Here is a 13,069-nt window from a genome sequence, read left to right on the forward strand (position 1 = left end):
GACAATTCTTTGAAGAGGAAAAAAGCAAGTTAGACCAGGGAAACCCTGTGGATATTACCTACCTAGACTTACAAAAGGCCTTTGATAAGGTGCCTCACGGGAGGCTGCTGAATAAGGCGAGAGCCCGCTGTATTCAAGGTGAGCTACTGGCATAGATTGAGGATTGGCTGCCTGACAGAAAGCAGAGAGTCAGGATAAAAGGTTCTTTTTTGGAAATGGCAGCAGGTGACAAGTGGTATCCAACAGGGTTCAGTTTTGGGGCCACAGCTGTTCACTTTTTATATAAACAACCTGGACGAAGAGACTGGGAGCATTCTGGCGAAGTTCGAAATTAGGTGGACAGGCAGATAGTTCTGAGGTGGTGGGCTGGCTACAGAAAGATTTAGACAGTTTAGAAGAATGGTCCAAGAAATGGCTGACGAAATTCAATGTGAGCAAATGCAAGGTCTTGCATTGGGAAAACAAAAAGAGTACAGGCATGGACTATGTTATAAACGGTGAGAAAATTCACAAAGCCAAAGTACAAATAGATCTGGAGTGCTAGTTCAGGATTCTCTAAAGGTTGACTTGTAGGTTGAGTCTTTGGTTAAGAAAGTCAATGTCATGTTGTCATTTATCTCAAGAGGGTTGGAATCTAAAAGCAGCAATGTACTGCTGAGGCTTTATAAAGCTCTGGTTGGAATCCATTTAGAATACTGTCTGCAGTTTTGGGCCCCACACCTCAGGAAGGACATACTGGCACTAGAGCGTGTCCAGCAGAGATTCACACGTATGATCCCTGGAATGGTAGGCCTAATATATGATCAACAGCTGATGATCCTGGGATTGTATTCGTTAGATTTCAGAAGGTTGAGGGGAGGTCTAATAGAAACTTTCAAGATAATGCATGGCTTAGAAATTGGACGCTGGGAAATTGTTTCAGTCAGGCGGGGATACTAGGATTTGTGGGCACAGCCTTAAAATTAGAGGGGTCAATTTAGAACGGAAATGGGGAGACATTTCTTCAGCAGAGAGTGGTGGGCCTGTGGAATTCACTGCCACAGAACGCAGTGGAGGCCAGAACATTAAATGTCTTCAAGGCAGAGATTGATAAATTCTTAATCTCGCAATTAAGGGCTACGGGGAGAGTGCAGGTAATTGATGTTGAAATGCCCATCAGCCATGATTGATGGCGGAGTGGACTCGATGGGCCAAATGGCCTTACTTCCACTCCTATTTCTTATGGTCTTCTTATGGAATGTGCTGGTGCAAACAGAAGACATTGGTTTTCTGGTTGCATCTTGAGTTTAGACTTTACTAGAACTGAATCCAGGTGCTTTATTGAGTATTGAGCTATTCTAATGTCTCTAGCTGATCTGGGAACTCTGAGTAATACCATGGTTTATTAAGTGTAGAAAGGAATGCGTGGTTGCCTAGCAGTGAGTTGGTTTTATATTGATAAAGAGTAAGTTACAGCTTTTGTTTATTCAGTGGAGGAATCTTAAAAGTAACTATTCTCAGTTTTCAAGTTGTTGGCATTATGCTATTTATTTCTGTACTAAACCAAGTCAAATATTCATTAAGCAGCAAGTTTTTGCCCTCTGCTGTAAACATTAAAGTATCATTTACCCAATCTGCAATCATATTGGACTCAGGAAACATTCCAATTTCCATTATTGTGAGGGCATATTATTATAACAGAATAGGGTCTTCAGTAAAAGTCCATGAGAGTACGATAAAGTGCCCACGATGTTTTAAATTAATGAGAATGAAATCTCCAGTTTACCTCTCGCTTTCGTCTTTCTTCCTGGGTTCGATGTAGCAGTGAAGCTTTTTCTTCCTTCAAAAAGATTTATACAACATTAGCTTGTTTGAAACATTGTTCTCATTCTCCAATACTTATGTTGGTTATGATCTTTTGACCAGTAAACAAGAAAATTCAGTATTTTCTAATTACACCAGCCTAAAACTGGAAGACAATTCAACACAATTTGGACAAATCCTTGCAGGAGATCAGGTTGACATAGCTAAGTCTTTCCAGCATTTTCTGTTTCTAAAATTCACAAAATAAAGCAAAACCACATTTTTTTTATATAAAGGGAGAGAAAACAAATTCCACACAAAACTATTAGCTCCATGTGGTCACATACTCGAACTCCTCATTTCTGTGAAATAGAAGTACAATTCAAGAAAACACACAAATACAACAGCAAGTGAAGCATTAAGGCATTCATAATTCAAGATGGTGACAATTAAGAAAGCACGCTAGTGTAGTAAGTGAGACCAAATAACCAAGATAGTTTAACAGATACGGGGATAAATGTCCATAAACAGGCAAATTAAATGTGACATTTTGTTAAAAAGGCACAATAGGCAAAGGATTAAAAACTCCATACATTTTGCACTAATTACATAAGCACCAATAAGCACTATGCATATGTGCAAAGATAGAAAAACAAGTCACAAGAGAATCACTTTCAAATAGGACTTCATAACGAATCGAGATACATATCCTCACTGGTCTTGAATCGGTGACTCAGTTTAGATTAGATTAGATTCCCTACAATGTTGGAAACAGGCCTTTCAGCCCAACCAGTCCACAGCAACCCTCCGAACAGCAATCCACCCAGACCCACTCCCCTCTGAGCAATGCACCTGACGCTATGTGCAATTTAGCATGGCTAATTCACCTGACCTACACATCTTTGGACAGTGGGAAGAAACCAGAGCACCCGGAGGAAAACCACACAGACACGGGGAGAATGTGCAAACTCCACACAGACAGTTGCCCAAGGCTGGAATCGAACCTGGGACCCTGGTGCTGAGAGGCAGCAGTGCTAACTACTGAGCCCAGTTGAAAAACAGATCTTACAACTATTAATAATTTAGGGTGGTTCAGGCAATCTTCCAAGAGCATGCTCAGACCATCAGTTGAAAAGTAAACAATGTAATACAGGTCTTATAATTGAGTCAATGTTAGAAACATTGCCAATACACAAACAAAATCATGGGTAGCGGATTTGGCCCATTTTAGCTTAAACAGTCAGATTTTTCTGGTTGGATAGTTCTCAAATCAAAATGAACCTTGGTTTCATTCAAAGTGACCTGAGATATTGATCAACTTTCTCCAAAGAATTAACTCCAGGGATGCAAAGTTTTACAACAGTCAAAAGGCCAATTATAAAATTCAGCTACTTCTCCTAGCTGGTCATTACTAAATATTTATTTAGTTACTTTTAATTCACTCAGGGGACATAGTCAATGCCTGATTGACCAGCATAATTGGCTTTCCTTGCTGCCCTTGAGAATTTGATGAGTTGCCTTCTTGAACCACTGCAGTCCAAGTTCTGTACGTAAACCCACAGTGCTGTTAGGGAGGGAACAGCAGTATTTTGACCCAGCGACACTGAAGCAATGGCAACAGATTTCCAAATCAGTATGGTGAGTGGCTTGGTGACGGTGTTCCCAGTGTAAGTGCATTATGTAGGAGAAAATGAGGACTGCAGATGCTGGAAATCAGAGTCGAGAGTGGGGTGTTAGAAAAGCACAGCAGGCCAGGCAGCATCCAAGGAGCAGGAGAATTGACATTTCAGGCTTAAGCCCTTCATCAGAGACACCTCTCGGCTAAGTGTATGTATTTAGAATGTATGAGCATTAGACATATTTTATAATATCCTTAAACAAATGATCTATCGAGACTTCTTATATGAAGATGACGTAACACCATCCTTGGCACCTGTACCCATCAAGGTTAAAAGCATTGCATGGTGCAACCACTAATTTATCCAAGGTCCCAGGTTTGATTGTACATAGAGTTAAACATTGAATGACACCACACATGGATTGGGCGATAGACAATAAAGGTGTTATTCATCCTACCAAAACAAAAAGAAATCTCTTCTTTGGAAAGCATGAGTCTAAAAATCACATGAGGATTTCTGGAGGCACACATATTTATCAACTGGTAGCACTGATTGTCATATGCAAGTGTAAATAAAGCATTAGAGCTCATTAATAGGAGGTACAGAAATCACAAGTGGAGAAATTACATTAACCTTACACAGAAGCTTGGACAGTATTTGTTTGATGATGGCATGACACTAGAAGTGGATGGTGGATGATGATCACTTGAAAATGGAGGCTACTAGAGCAGATAATGAGGACAATGCAAACTCCATCATTGGTCTGGAAGGGAGGAGGAAGGTCAGAGCATTTCATGTGAAACTTAATGGACAAGGTCAAGTGACCATGGTATGGCAGGGGAGAACCCTTAGCTCCCTCCCACTCCTCAATATTCTGAAGGATCACTCTCTCTGCAATAACCTGGTCTATTCAACAACCCACATCCTCTCCCTTTTCTCTGGCACCTTGCAATCCAAAAGCAGGGAAAACGGAAGTTATATCTGTCATCTCCCTCTTCGCCTCAAGTTATCAAAGATCCAAACACACTTTCCACCAAATTTCAACAGTACTCCAGACACTTCAGACTCAATGCTATATTCAACAATTTTAGACCATAACCCAACCCATCATTTTGTGGTTGTTCACTAGTTCAACTGTTTTTCCTTTGATTTATCTTTTTTCCTTTGTCATGAATTTGGAAAAATAGCTATTGTTATTCACACATTCTTTTAATACATGGTTTCCTCACTTGACTCACTACCACATTGATTTAAACTCTTATTCTCAACACCACCACAAGCTAGCTCTTTGTTCACATCGTTATTCCAGTGTATAAAGAGGCAACTCAGCCCATTGCGTCTGCACTAGTTCACCAAGTTAGCATTTAATTCATGTGCAATTGCCATGCCTTCTCCCCACAAATTACACAGTCTTCCTTTTCAGAGAACCACCAAATTATCTTCTACTTGTGTCAATTGAACCTGTCTCCACCAAACTCAGTCAAAGTTAAAAATCACACAACACCAGGTTATAGTCCAACAGGTTTAATTGGAGCTGCAAATGTGTTGCTGGTCAAAGCACAGCAGGCCAGGCAGCATCTCAGGAATAGAGAATTCGACGTTTCGAGCATAAGCCCTTCATCAGGAATAAGCTTATTCCTGATGAAGGGCTTATGCTCGAAACGTCGAATTCTCTATTCCTGAGATGCTGCCTGGCCTGCTGTGCTTTGACCAGCAACACATTTGCAGCTGTGATCTCCAGCATCTGCAAACCTCATTTTTTACTCGAGGTTTAATTGGAAGCACACTAGCTTTCGGAGCAATGCTCCGAAAGCTAGTGTGCTTCCAATTAAACCTGTTGGACTATAACCTGGTGTTGTGAGATTTTTAACTTTGTACACCCCAGTCCAACACCGGCATCTCCAAATCAAAACTCAGTCAATGCATTCCAGACCTTAACACAACATGAAAGTTTCTCCAATCACTACTACTTCTCTTCCCAATTACAACAACTCTGTGCCCTCTCATTCTCTTACCTGCCTCTCACACTTGCTGAAAACCTACGGTATTCAAACTTTTTTCTGTTACAATGAAGGGTCATTAATTCTTTAACTCAATTTCCAGAGATGCTTTCTATTAAAATTGAGGGGATGAAGGCTAGGCTGGCATTTATTGCCCATCCCTAATTGCCCAGAGGGCAGTTAAGAGTCAACCACATGGCTGTGGGTCTGGAGTCAGACCAGGTAAGGATTGCAGTTTCTGTCCCTAAAGGGCATGAGTGAACTAGATGGGTTTTCTTCCTGACAATTGATAAAGGATTCAAGGTCATCATTAGACTGTTAATTTCATAGTTATATTGAATTCAAATTCCACCATCTACTTTAGAGGGATTCAAACCCAGGTCCGTAGACATTACCTGGGTCTCTGGATTAACAGTGCAACAATAACAAGAGGTTATCACCTCCCCCACTGCACAACCTTGAGTACTTCCAGCACTTTTTGTCGTTATTTCAGATTTCTCGATTTTAGCGCGCTGCTTTTATACCACAAATCAAATAAAATATGACTTCATAAAAACCACAACACAATTTGACAGGATTAAAACTCAAACCTCTTGTAAAGCCTTAAACAGGGGACCAAGATCTATCGGCCATATTAGCAGACATCTTCAAATATTCTATAGACTCTACAACAGTTTCTTTGGTATGGAGTCTTGCTAATGAAGCTTCACTACTTAAGTAGGGAAGCAGAGGAAAACAGTGAATTATAAATTGGTTGACTTGGTAGTGGGAAACGTGTTAAGAATCTATTATAAAGTTGTAAAAGCAAAGTGCTTGGAAACAGTGACAAGATCAGACAGAGTCAGCATGGATTTATAAAGGGGAAGTCATGCTTGTCAAATCAGCTAGATCAGAGAAATAGCACGTGAGGAAGATTTCTGCTGAATTTGCCTTTACCAAGGGTGCATTTACAAGATGCTGCTAGAATAGAATGACTGATGCAACAGTAATTAAATATATTAAGTACTTCAATAATGTCATGCTAATTCCTTTTGTCCTTGCACTTTATTTGTGCTTAAGAATAAAGTGTATTTTGCTTAAAGACTAGTGGTGGAATAATTAAATCACACCTGGAACATAGCGCCTTACACTTATCTCTTAATAAAATCAAATGTTCAATCTAAGCTCCTTGATATATTTTGAGGGGGTTGGGGTTGCTCCATAATACCAGACAAAAAGCAAGCAGATGCTGGAAATTTGAGTGGAGAGTGTGGTGCTGGAAAAAGCACAGATCAAGCAGCATCTGAGAAGCAGGAAAATCAACATTTCAGGCAAGAGTCCTTCCCAATGAAGGGTTTTTCGCCCGAAATATCGATGTCCGTGCTCCTCAGGTGCTGCTTGACTTGCTGTGCTTTTTCAGCACCACATGAGGAAACTCTTGTCATAGCTCCAACTCTGAACGACAAAGCTGGGTGGAAGATAATGCTGTGAGATGGATGCAGAGAACCTTCAGTGCAACTCGGACAAGTAAATGGGCAAGCACAATGCCGATGCAGTGTAACGATGCAGAAATGTTAGGCTATCAACTTGAACAGCAAAAACAGGAAGGCAGATGATCACCCGAATGACAACAGATTGGGAAAGGTGGAGATCATAAGACTGGAAGGTATAGGAACAGAATTAGGCCATTGAGCTATCAAGTTGCTCCACCATTTGGTCATGGCTGATGTGTTTCTTAATTACAACTCCTGTCATCACCGAGTAGATTAGATTAGATTAGACTTACAGTGTGGAAACAGGCCCTTCGGCCCAACAAGTCCACACCGACCCACCGAAGCGCAACCCACCCTTACCCCTACATTTACCCCTTACCTAACACTACGGGCAATTGATTCCCTTACCAATCAAGAACCTATCTATCTACTGCAGTCTTAAATACACTCAGTGACCTGACCTACACAATCTTCTGTGGCAAAGGGTTCCACAGATTCACCATCTTATTGACTGAAGGAATTCCTCCCCATCTTAGTTCTCAAGGGTCATCCCTTTACCGTGAGGTTGTGCCCTCAGGTCGTAGTCTCTACATCTAGTAGAAACATGTTCTTCACATCATTCTACCCAGGCTTCCAGGGTGCTTTAAGTTTTGATTAGATCTCCCCTCGAAACTCCAAGTGCAGAGCCAGAATCCTCAGCCTCTCTTCATAAGACAAATCCTTCATTCCCAGGATCATTACTGTAAACCTCCTCTGGGTCCCCTCAAACACCAGCACATTCTTCCTTAGATACAGGGCCTAAAGTTGCACTCAATATTCCAAAAGTGGTCTGACTGGAGCCTTATCTAGCCTTGACAGCAGATCACTGCTCTTGTACGCTAGCGCTCTCAAAATGAATGTTAACATTGCATCTGCCTTCCTAACTGCTAAATGAAATTGCATGTAAACCTTACAAGAATCCTAAACTCAGGTTCACTTTGTGCTCCAGATTCCAAAGCCTTTCCCCATTTAAAAAATGATACTTGGGTGTCCTCATACACCATTTGCTGAAGATAAGCATGTGGCTACAGCAGATAGTTAAAAAAATCAAACTGCATCTTGGCCTTCATAGTGAAGTGTACAAGGTCTTGGTAAGACCACAACTATGGTATTGTGTGCAATTGGGTCTCCCTCTCTGAGGAAGGATGTTTTAGCTATCGAGGGGGTTCGAAGGAGGTTCTACCAGTCTGATTCCTGGGATGGCAGAACTGACATACAGGTGAGACTGATCTAGTCTCAGCTATATTCCTAAAAAGATTAGACAAGGTGAATGCAGGAAGGATACTCACAATAATCAGGAAGTCCAGAATAAGGAGACAGTTTAAGGGGAATGGATAGACTTTTTAGGACAGAAAAGGAAGAATTTCTTCAGAAAGTGGCAAGCCTGTGGAATTGTTCAGCACAGAAAACTACCACGGCCAAACCATTGGAGACCAAGAAGGATGTAAATATAGTTCTTAGGAACAAAGGCATTAAAGGATATGGGCAAAAAGCAGGAACAGGGTACTGAATTGGATGGTCAGGCATGGTCATATTGAATGCTGGAATAGCTTACTCCTGTTATTTTTTATGGCTGTATGCATTGAAGCCTAATACCAACTATAACATTCTCCAAGTAAAAAGAATCCCTTGTGACAAAAACAGACTTGTTGGAGAAACTCAACAGGTTTGGCAGCATCTGTGCAGAGAAAGCAGGGTCAACTTTTCAAGTCCAGTGACCCTTTTTCAGAACAGGAACACAACAGTCCATTACTCTCATTTGGCAAAGGAATAAAATATCAAAAGCTAGCCATTTGCATTCAAATTATTTAAATACAGTTTTACCATCCGACAATGTGACAGTGGATAAATGAGTAAATTTGGTACGGTGAACTAGTATAGTCAGAGGTATTGAATCATTAACAAGTAAGGAAAAACAATACAAATGTTTAGGATAATCAGGGAGAGAACAGTACAGTTTTCACTGGGCATTCTTCAAAACAGTAACAAAAATTGAAAAAAGCTTAATATACAGAAGGCAGCAGACAGCTGTAAAATACGAAGTTAAGCCTCCATCATATTCATGTATCTTTAATAATATTGTACATCGCCAGGTTTGTACAATATTGTACATAATAGAAGGTAGGGGTGTGTGTGTGTGTGGAAAAGCAAGGACTGAGGGATAGTCTGCATGGCTTTGTGCAAGGAAAATTACATCTCACAAATTTGGTTGTATTTTTTAAAGATGTGATTAAGAAGATCAATGAAGGTAGAACAACAGACGCTGTTTGTATGGACTTTAGCAAGACCTTTGACAAGATTTCACATGGTAGACTGGTTAGTAACGTTAGACTATAATGGATCCAAGGAGAGCTAGCCAATTGGATGCAAAATTGGCTTGACAGTAGAAGACAGAAGATGGTAGTAGCAGGTTGTTGTTCACACTGGAGGCATGAGACCAGCAGTGTGTTACAAGGATTGGTGCTGGGTCCAATTTTGTTCATCATTTATATAAAATGATTTGGATGACAAGATGAGAGGCACGGTTATTAAGTTTGCAGATGACACCGAAGTTGATAGTATAGTGGACAGTAAAGAAGATTAGAGTCAAAAAGTGTGGTGCTGGAAAAGCACAGCCCGACAGGCAGCAATCAAGGAGCAAGAGAGTCGACATTTGGAGCAAAAGCTCTTCCTGATGAAAATGAAGGTAGAACAACAGACGTTGTCTACATGGACTTTAGCAAGGCCTTTGACAAAGGTTCCACATAGTAGACTGGTTAGTCAGATTAGACTATAATGGATCCAGGGACAGCTAGCCAATTGGATACAAAATCGGCTCGATAGTAGAAGAATTAGATGAAGAGCTTATGCTCAAAACATCAATTCTCCTGCCCCTCGGATGCCGCCTGACCTACTGTGCTTTTCCACAGCACACTTTTTGACTCTGATCCCCAGCATCTGCAGTCCTCGCTTTTTCCCCAGTAAAGATGATTTAAGAGTACAACAAGATTTTGATCAACAGAGCCAGTGGTTGAGGAACATCAGATGGAATTTACGGCAGATAAATACAACGTAAGAAACTTTGGTAAGAAACCAGAGCAGGATTTATACAGTGAATGGTAGGGCCCAAGAGAGTGCTGCTGAATAGACACATCCAGGGGTGCAGGTACATAATTCCTTGAAAGTCGCATCAGAGGTAGAACAGGATCGCAAAGACCACTTGGATCACTTGTCTTCGTCAGTCAGAGCATTGAGTCCAGGAGTTGGGATGTCATGTTACAACTATACAAGACAGTGCTAAGGCCACATTTAGCATACTGCATACAATTCTGGTCAGCCTGGTATAAGAAGGAAGTTATTACACTGGAAGTGGTGGAAAACAGACTTACAAAGATGTTACTGGAGGGTTTGAGTTCTAAGGAGAGGTTGGTTAGACTAGGACTTATTTCTCTGGACTGAAGCAGGCTGAAGTGTGACTTTATACAAGTTTACTAAATCTGAGGGGCATGGATAGATGAATAGCCAAGGTCTTTTTCCCAGGGTTGGGATTCCAGAAATCCAGAGTATAGCTTTAAGGTGAGAGGGAGGAAAATTGAGACACACAAGAGGGGTAATGTTTTCACACAGAGGTTGGTGTATATATGAAATGAGCTGCCAAAGTAAGTGGTAGAGGCGGGCACGATTACTATATTTAAAAAGATATCTGGATAGCTGCATGGGTAGGAAGGGTGAAGGTGGGATATAGGCACAAATGCTGGCAAACGAGACTAGTTCAATTTAGGAAACTTGATCATAAAGTCATTGAGATACAAAACACAGAAACAGACTCTATTCCAACTCACCCATGCCAACCAGATATCCTAAATTAATCTATCCCACATACCAGCATTTGACCCTATTCATCTACACCCTTTCTATTCATATACCCATACAGATGCCTTTTAAATTCTGTAATTGCACCAGCCTCCACCACTTCCTCTGGTAGTTCATTCCAAACCCACCACCTGCTGGAAAAACAGCCCCAGCCTATTCAACTTCTCCCTATAGCTCAAACCCTCTAACCCTGGCAACCATCCTTATAAATCTTTTCTGAATCTTTTCAAGTTTCACAACATTCTTCCTATAGAAGGAAGATCAAAATTGAACACAGTATTCCAAAAGTGGCCTAACCAATGTCCTGCACAACTACATCGTAATATCCCAACTTCTATACTCAAAGCACTGACCAATAAAGACAAGCATACTTTATTCACTCCCCTGTTCACCTGCAACTCCATTGTCAAGGAACAATGAACCTGCACTCCAAAGTCACTTTGTTCAGCGACACTTAAAGGATATGTTTCTATGCTGTATGACTATGACATCAATATCCTGTCCTAATCAACATTTATCCCTCAAATCAACATTAGTATATTATCTGATCATTTTCAAATAGGATAGCTTGCTGTGTGGAAATTGGCTGCCATGTTTCCTACATTACAGCAGTGACATTTCCAGAAAGTCTTTAATGGACTTAGAAACAATACTTTATATTCCTTAGCTTTGATTACATAATTGCCACAAACCATTTTTTAAAGTTCAGATTCAACACGTTATTAAATTTAAAAATGCTCATTGTACACATTAAAACTTGATTCTAACAGCAAGTGATTACTCACCTTCCTGCTTGCTCCACCAAGAGATACCTTGGGCCGCGTTTTGAAATCCCCTTCAAAGCTGAACATGTCTGTATGTTATTCCATCTAGTAGAGGTACAGCTCCTATATGTGAAATTGTATTTCCATTTAAGCAACTATTCACATCTCAAACAGTTTTTACAAAGCTTAACATCTTGACTATTCAGCAATAAGAACCTAATGGTAACAGGATAAGGATGACCTCACCCAGAAAAGAAAATTATCACTTGTTTAGTATGGCAGTGAAAATTTACAAGATATTTTAATTAAACATAGGCTAAAGCACTGAATGACATGAAATTACAACAGCACACTTAATTCTCTTTTCTAGGTATGCAAACTTCACTTTAACTCAAAGCAATTTCAACATTAATCATGTGAATTCTACATAAATACACACACTATATAGGACGTACAGGATACTTTGGATTCCAGCATCTGCAGATATTTTTTGTCTCTAATACAGCATACATAAGCTATTCCACATTATAAGCTGAATTGCTAATACTCTTGAAATCTCCTAAATCTGAACGAATCGCATCTAGTATGGTTAAGTCACATCTCTGCTTGGGAGTTTGTTATAACAGTAACCAAATTCGTAGGGCTTATAGAAAAGGGGCGGGGAATGAAGTGGTGTACAAGGGCGAAAGATACGACGCTGTCGAGGAAAAAAAAAGGACTACTACAAAGATTTGCAACTAAGCAGAAAGAAGAACCGCCTTCCGTGTATCTGAGTGAGAAATACCGTGATTCCGAGGCCTGGCCAGTGGAGTGAATTGTCAGCCAGGGCTCTTGCACTCTTCCTTTATGACTCAGCAGGACGCAAACGCTGATTGTATTTGAGAGAGAAGGGAGTTTCTCTGAAACATCAGCTTCGGCGAATAAGAGCCTCGCATCCAAACATGTTGTAAAAGACTGAGAAACGAATTTATTAATGGGGGGGGGGGGGGGGGGAGGCAGTGGCGAGAGGGTCTCCTGCTCTTCTCTTCAGTCCCCCTTTCCCCTCTCCTCATTACTCTCTCTCGTCTCCTTCTCCCTCACGGCCCAGCCCGGCTCCTTTACCTGATGCACCAGCTGCCGCCTGTAACTGAAACCGACAGCGCACGCCGGAAGCTGTCATCGTTCCCAACGGCTCAGAACAGCCCTCCTTCCCACACGCGCCCGCGTCCACTTCCTCTCGGGAGACCACGCCTACTCTGTGACGTCACTGCACCTCGCGCACCCGCCCCCCCCCCCCCACACCAACACACCCCACCAAGAGATTGTCGTGGAGGAGCCCGGGGTGGACGAGGTTAAAATGCGCGCAGCTCCGGGTTATGGTCCAGCACTAGCTTTCGGAGCGCTGCTCCTTCACCAGGCGGCTGTGGCACAGCATCGTAAGACACAGAATTTGTAGCAAAAGCTCACAGTGTCATGCGACTGAAATGATACACAGGGCGACCGCCGTACCCACGGAATCGTTTCCCACAGTTTCAGTTACCCGCAGTTGACCATGGCCAGAA

General features: G+C 41.4%; 1 protein-coding gene across 3 annotated transcripts in view; it reads right to left on the reverse strand.

Moving 5' to 3' along the window:
• Positions 1 to 12,713, reverse strand: part of ube3c (ubiquitin protein ligase E3C) — a 164,558-nt gene extending 151,845 nt beyond the window's left edge. The window contains exons 1-3 of one of the 3 annotated variants that reach the window (XM_060825127.1): positions 12,630 to 12,713; positions 11,550 to 11,651; positions 1,766 to 1,819 (exon numbers count right to left, since the gene is read on the reverse strand). In XM_060825127.1, coding sequence (XP_060681110.1) covers positions 1,766 to 1,819; positions 11,550 to 11,615 — 120 coding nt within the window. In that variant the 5' untranslated portion in view covers positions 11,616 to 11,651; positions 12,630 to 12,713. Of the gene's footprint in view, positions 1 to 1,765; positions 1,820 to 11,549; positions 11,652 to 11,983; positions 12,002 to 12,312; positions 12,483 to 12,629 lie in introns of those variants that run through there. The other 2 variants (XM_060825126.1, XM_060825128.1) reach the window with 2 other exon arrangements.
• Positions 12,714 to 13,069: the final 356 nt, after the last annotated feature.

This window comes from Hemiscyllium ocellatum, chromosome 5, assembly GCF_020745735.1.
Source record: "Hemiscyllium ocellatum isolate sHemOce1 chromosome 5, sHemOce1.pat.X.cur, whole genome shotgun sequence".
Lineage (NCBI taxonomy): Eukaryota > Metazoa > Chordata > Chondrichthyes > Orectolobiformes > Hemiscylliidae > Hemiscyllium > Hemiscyllium ocellatum.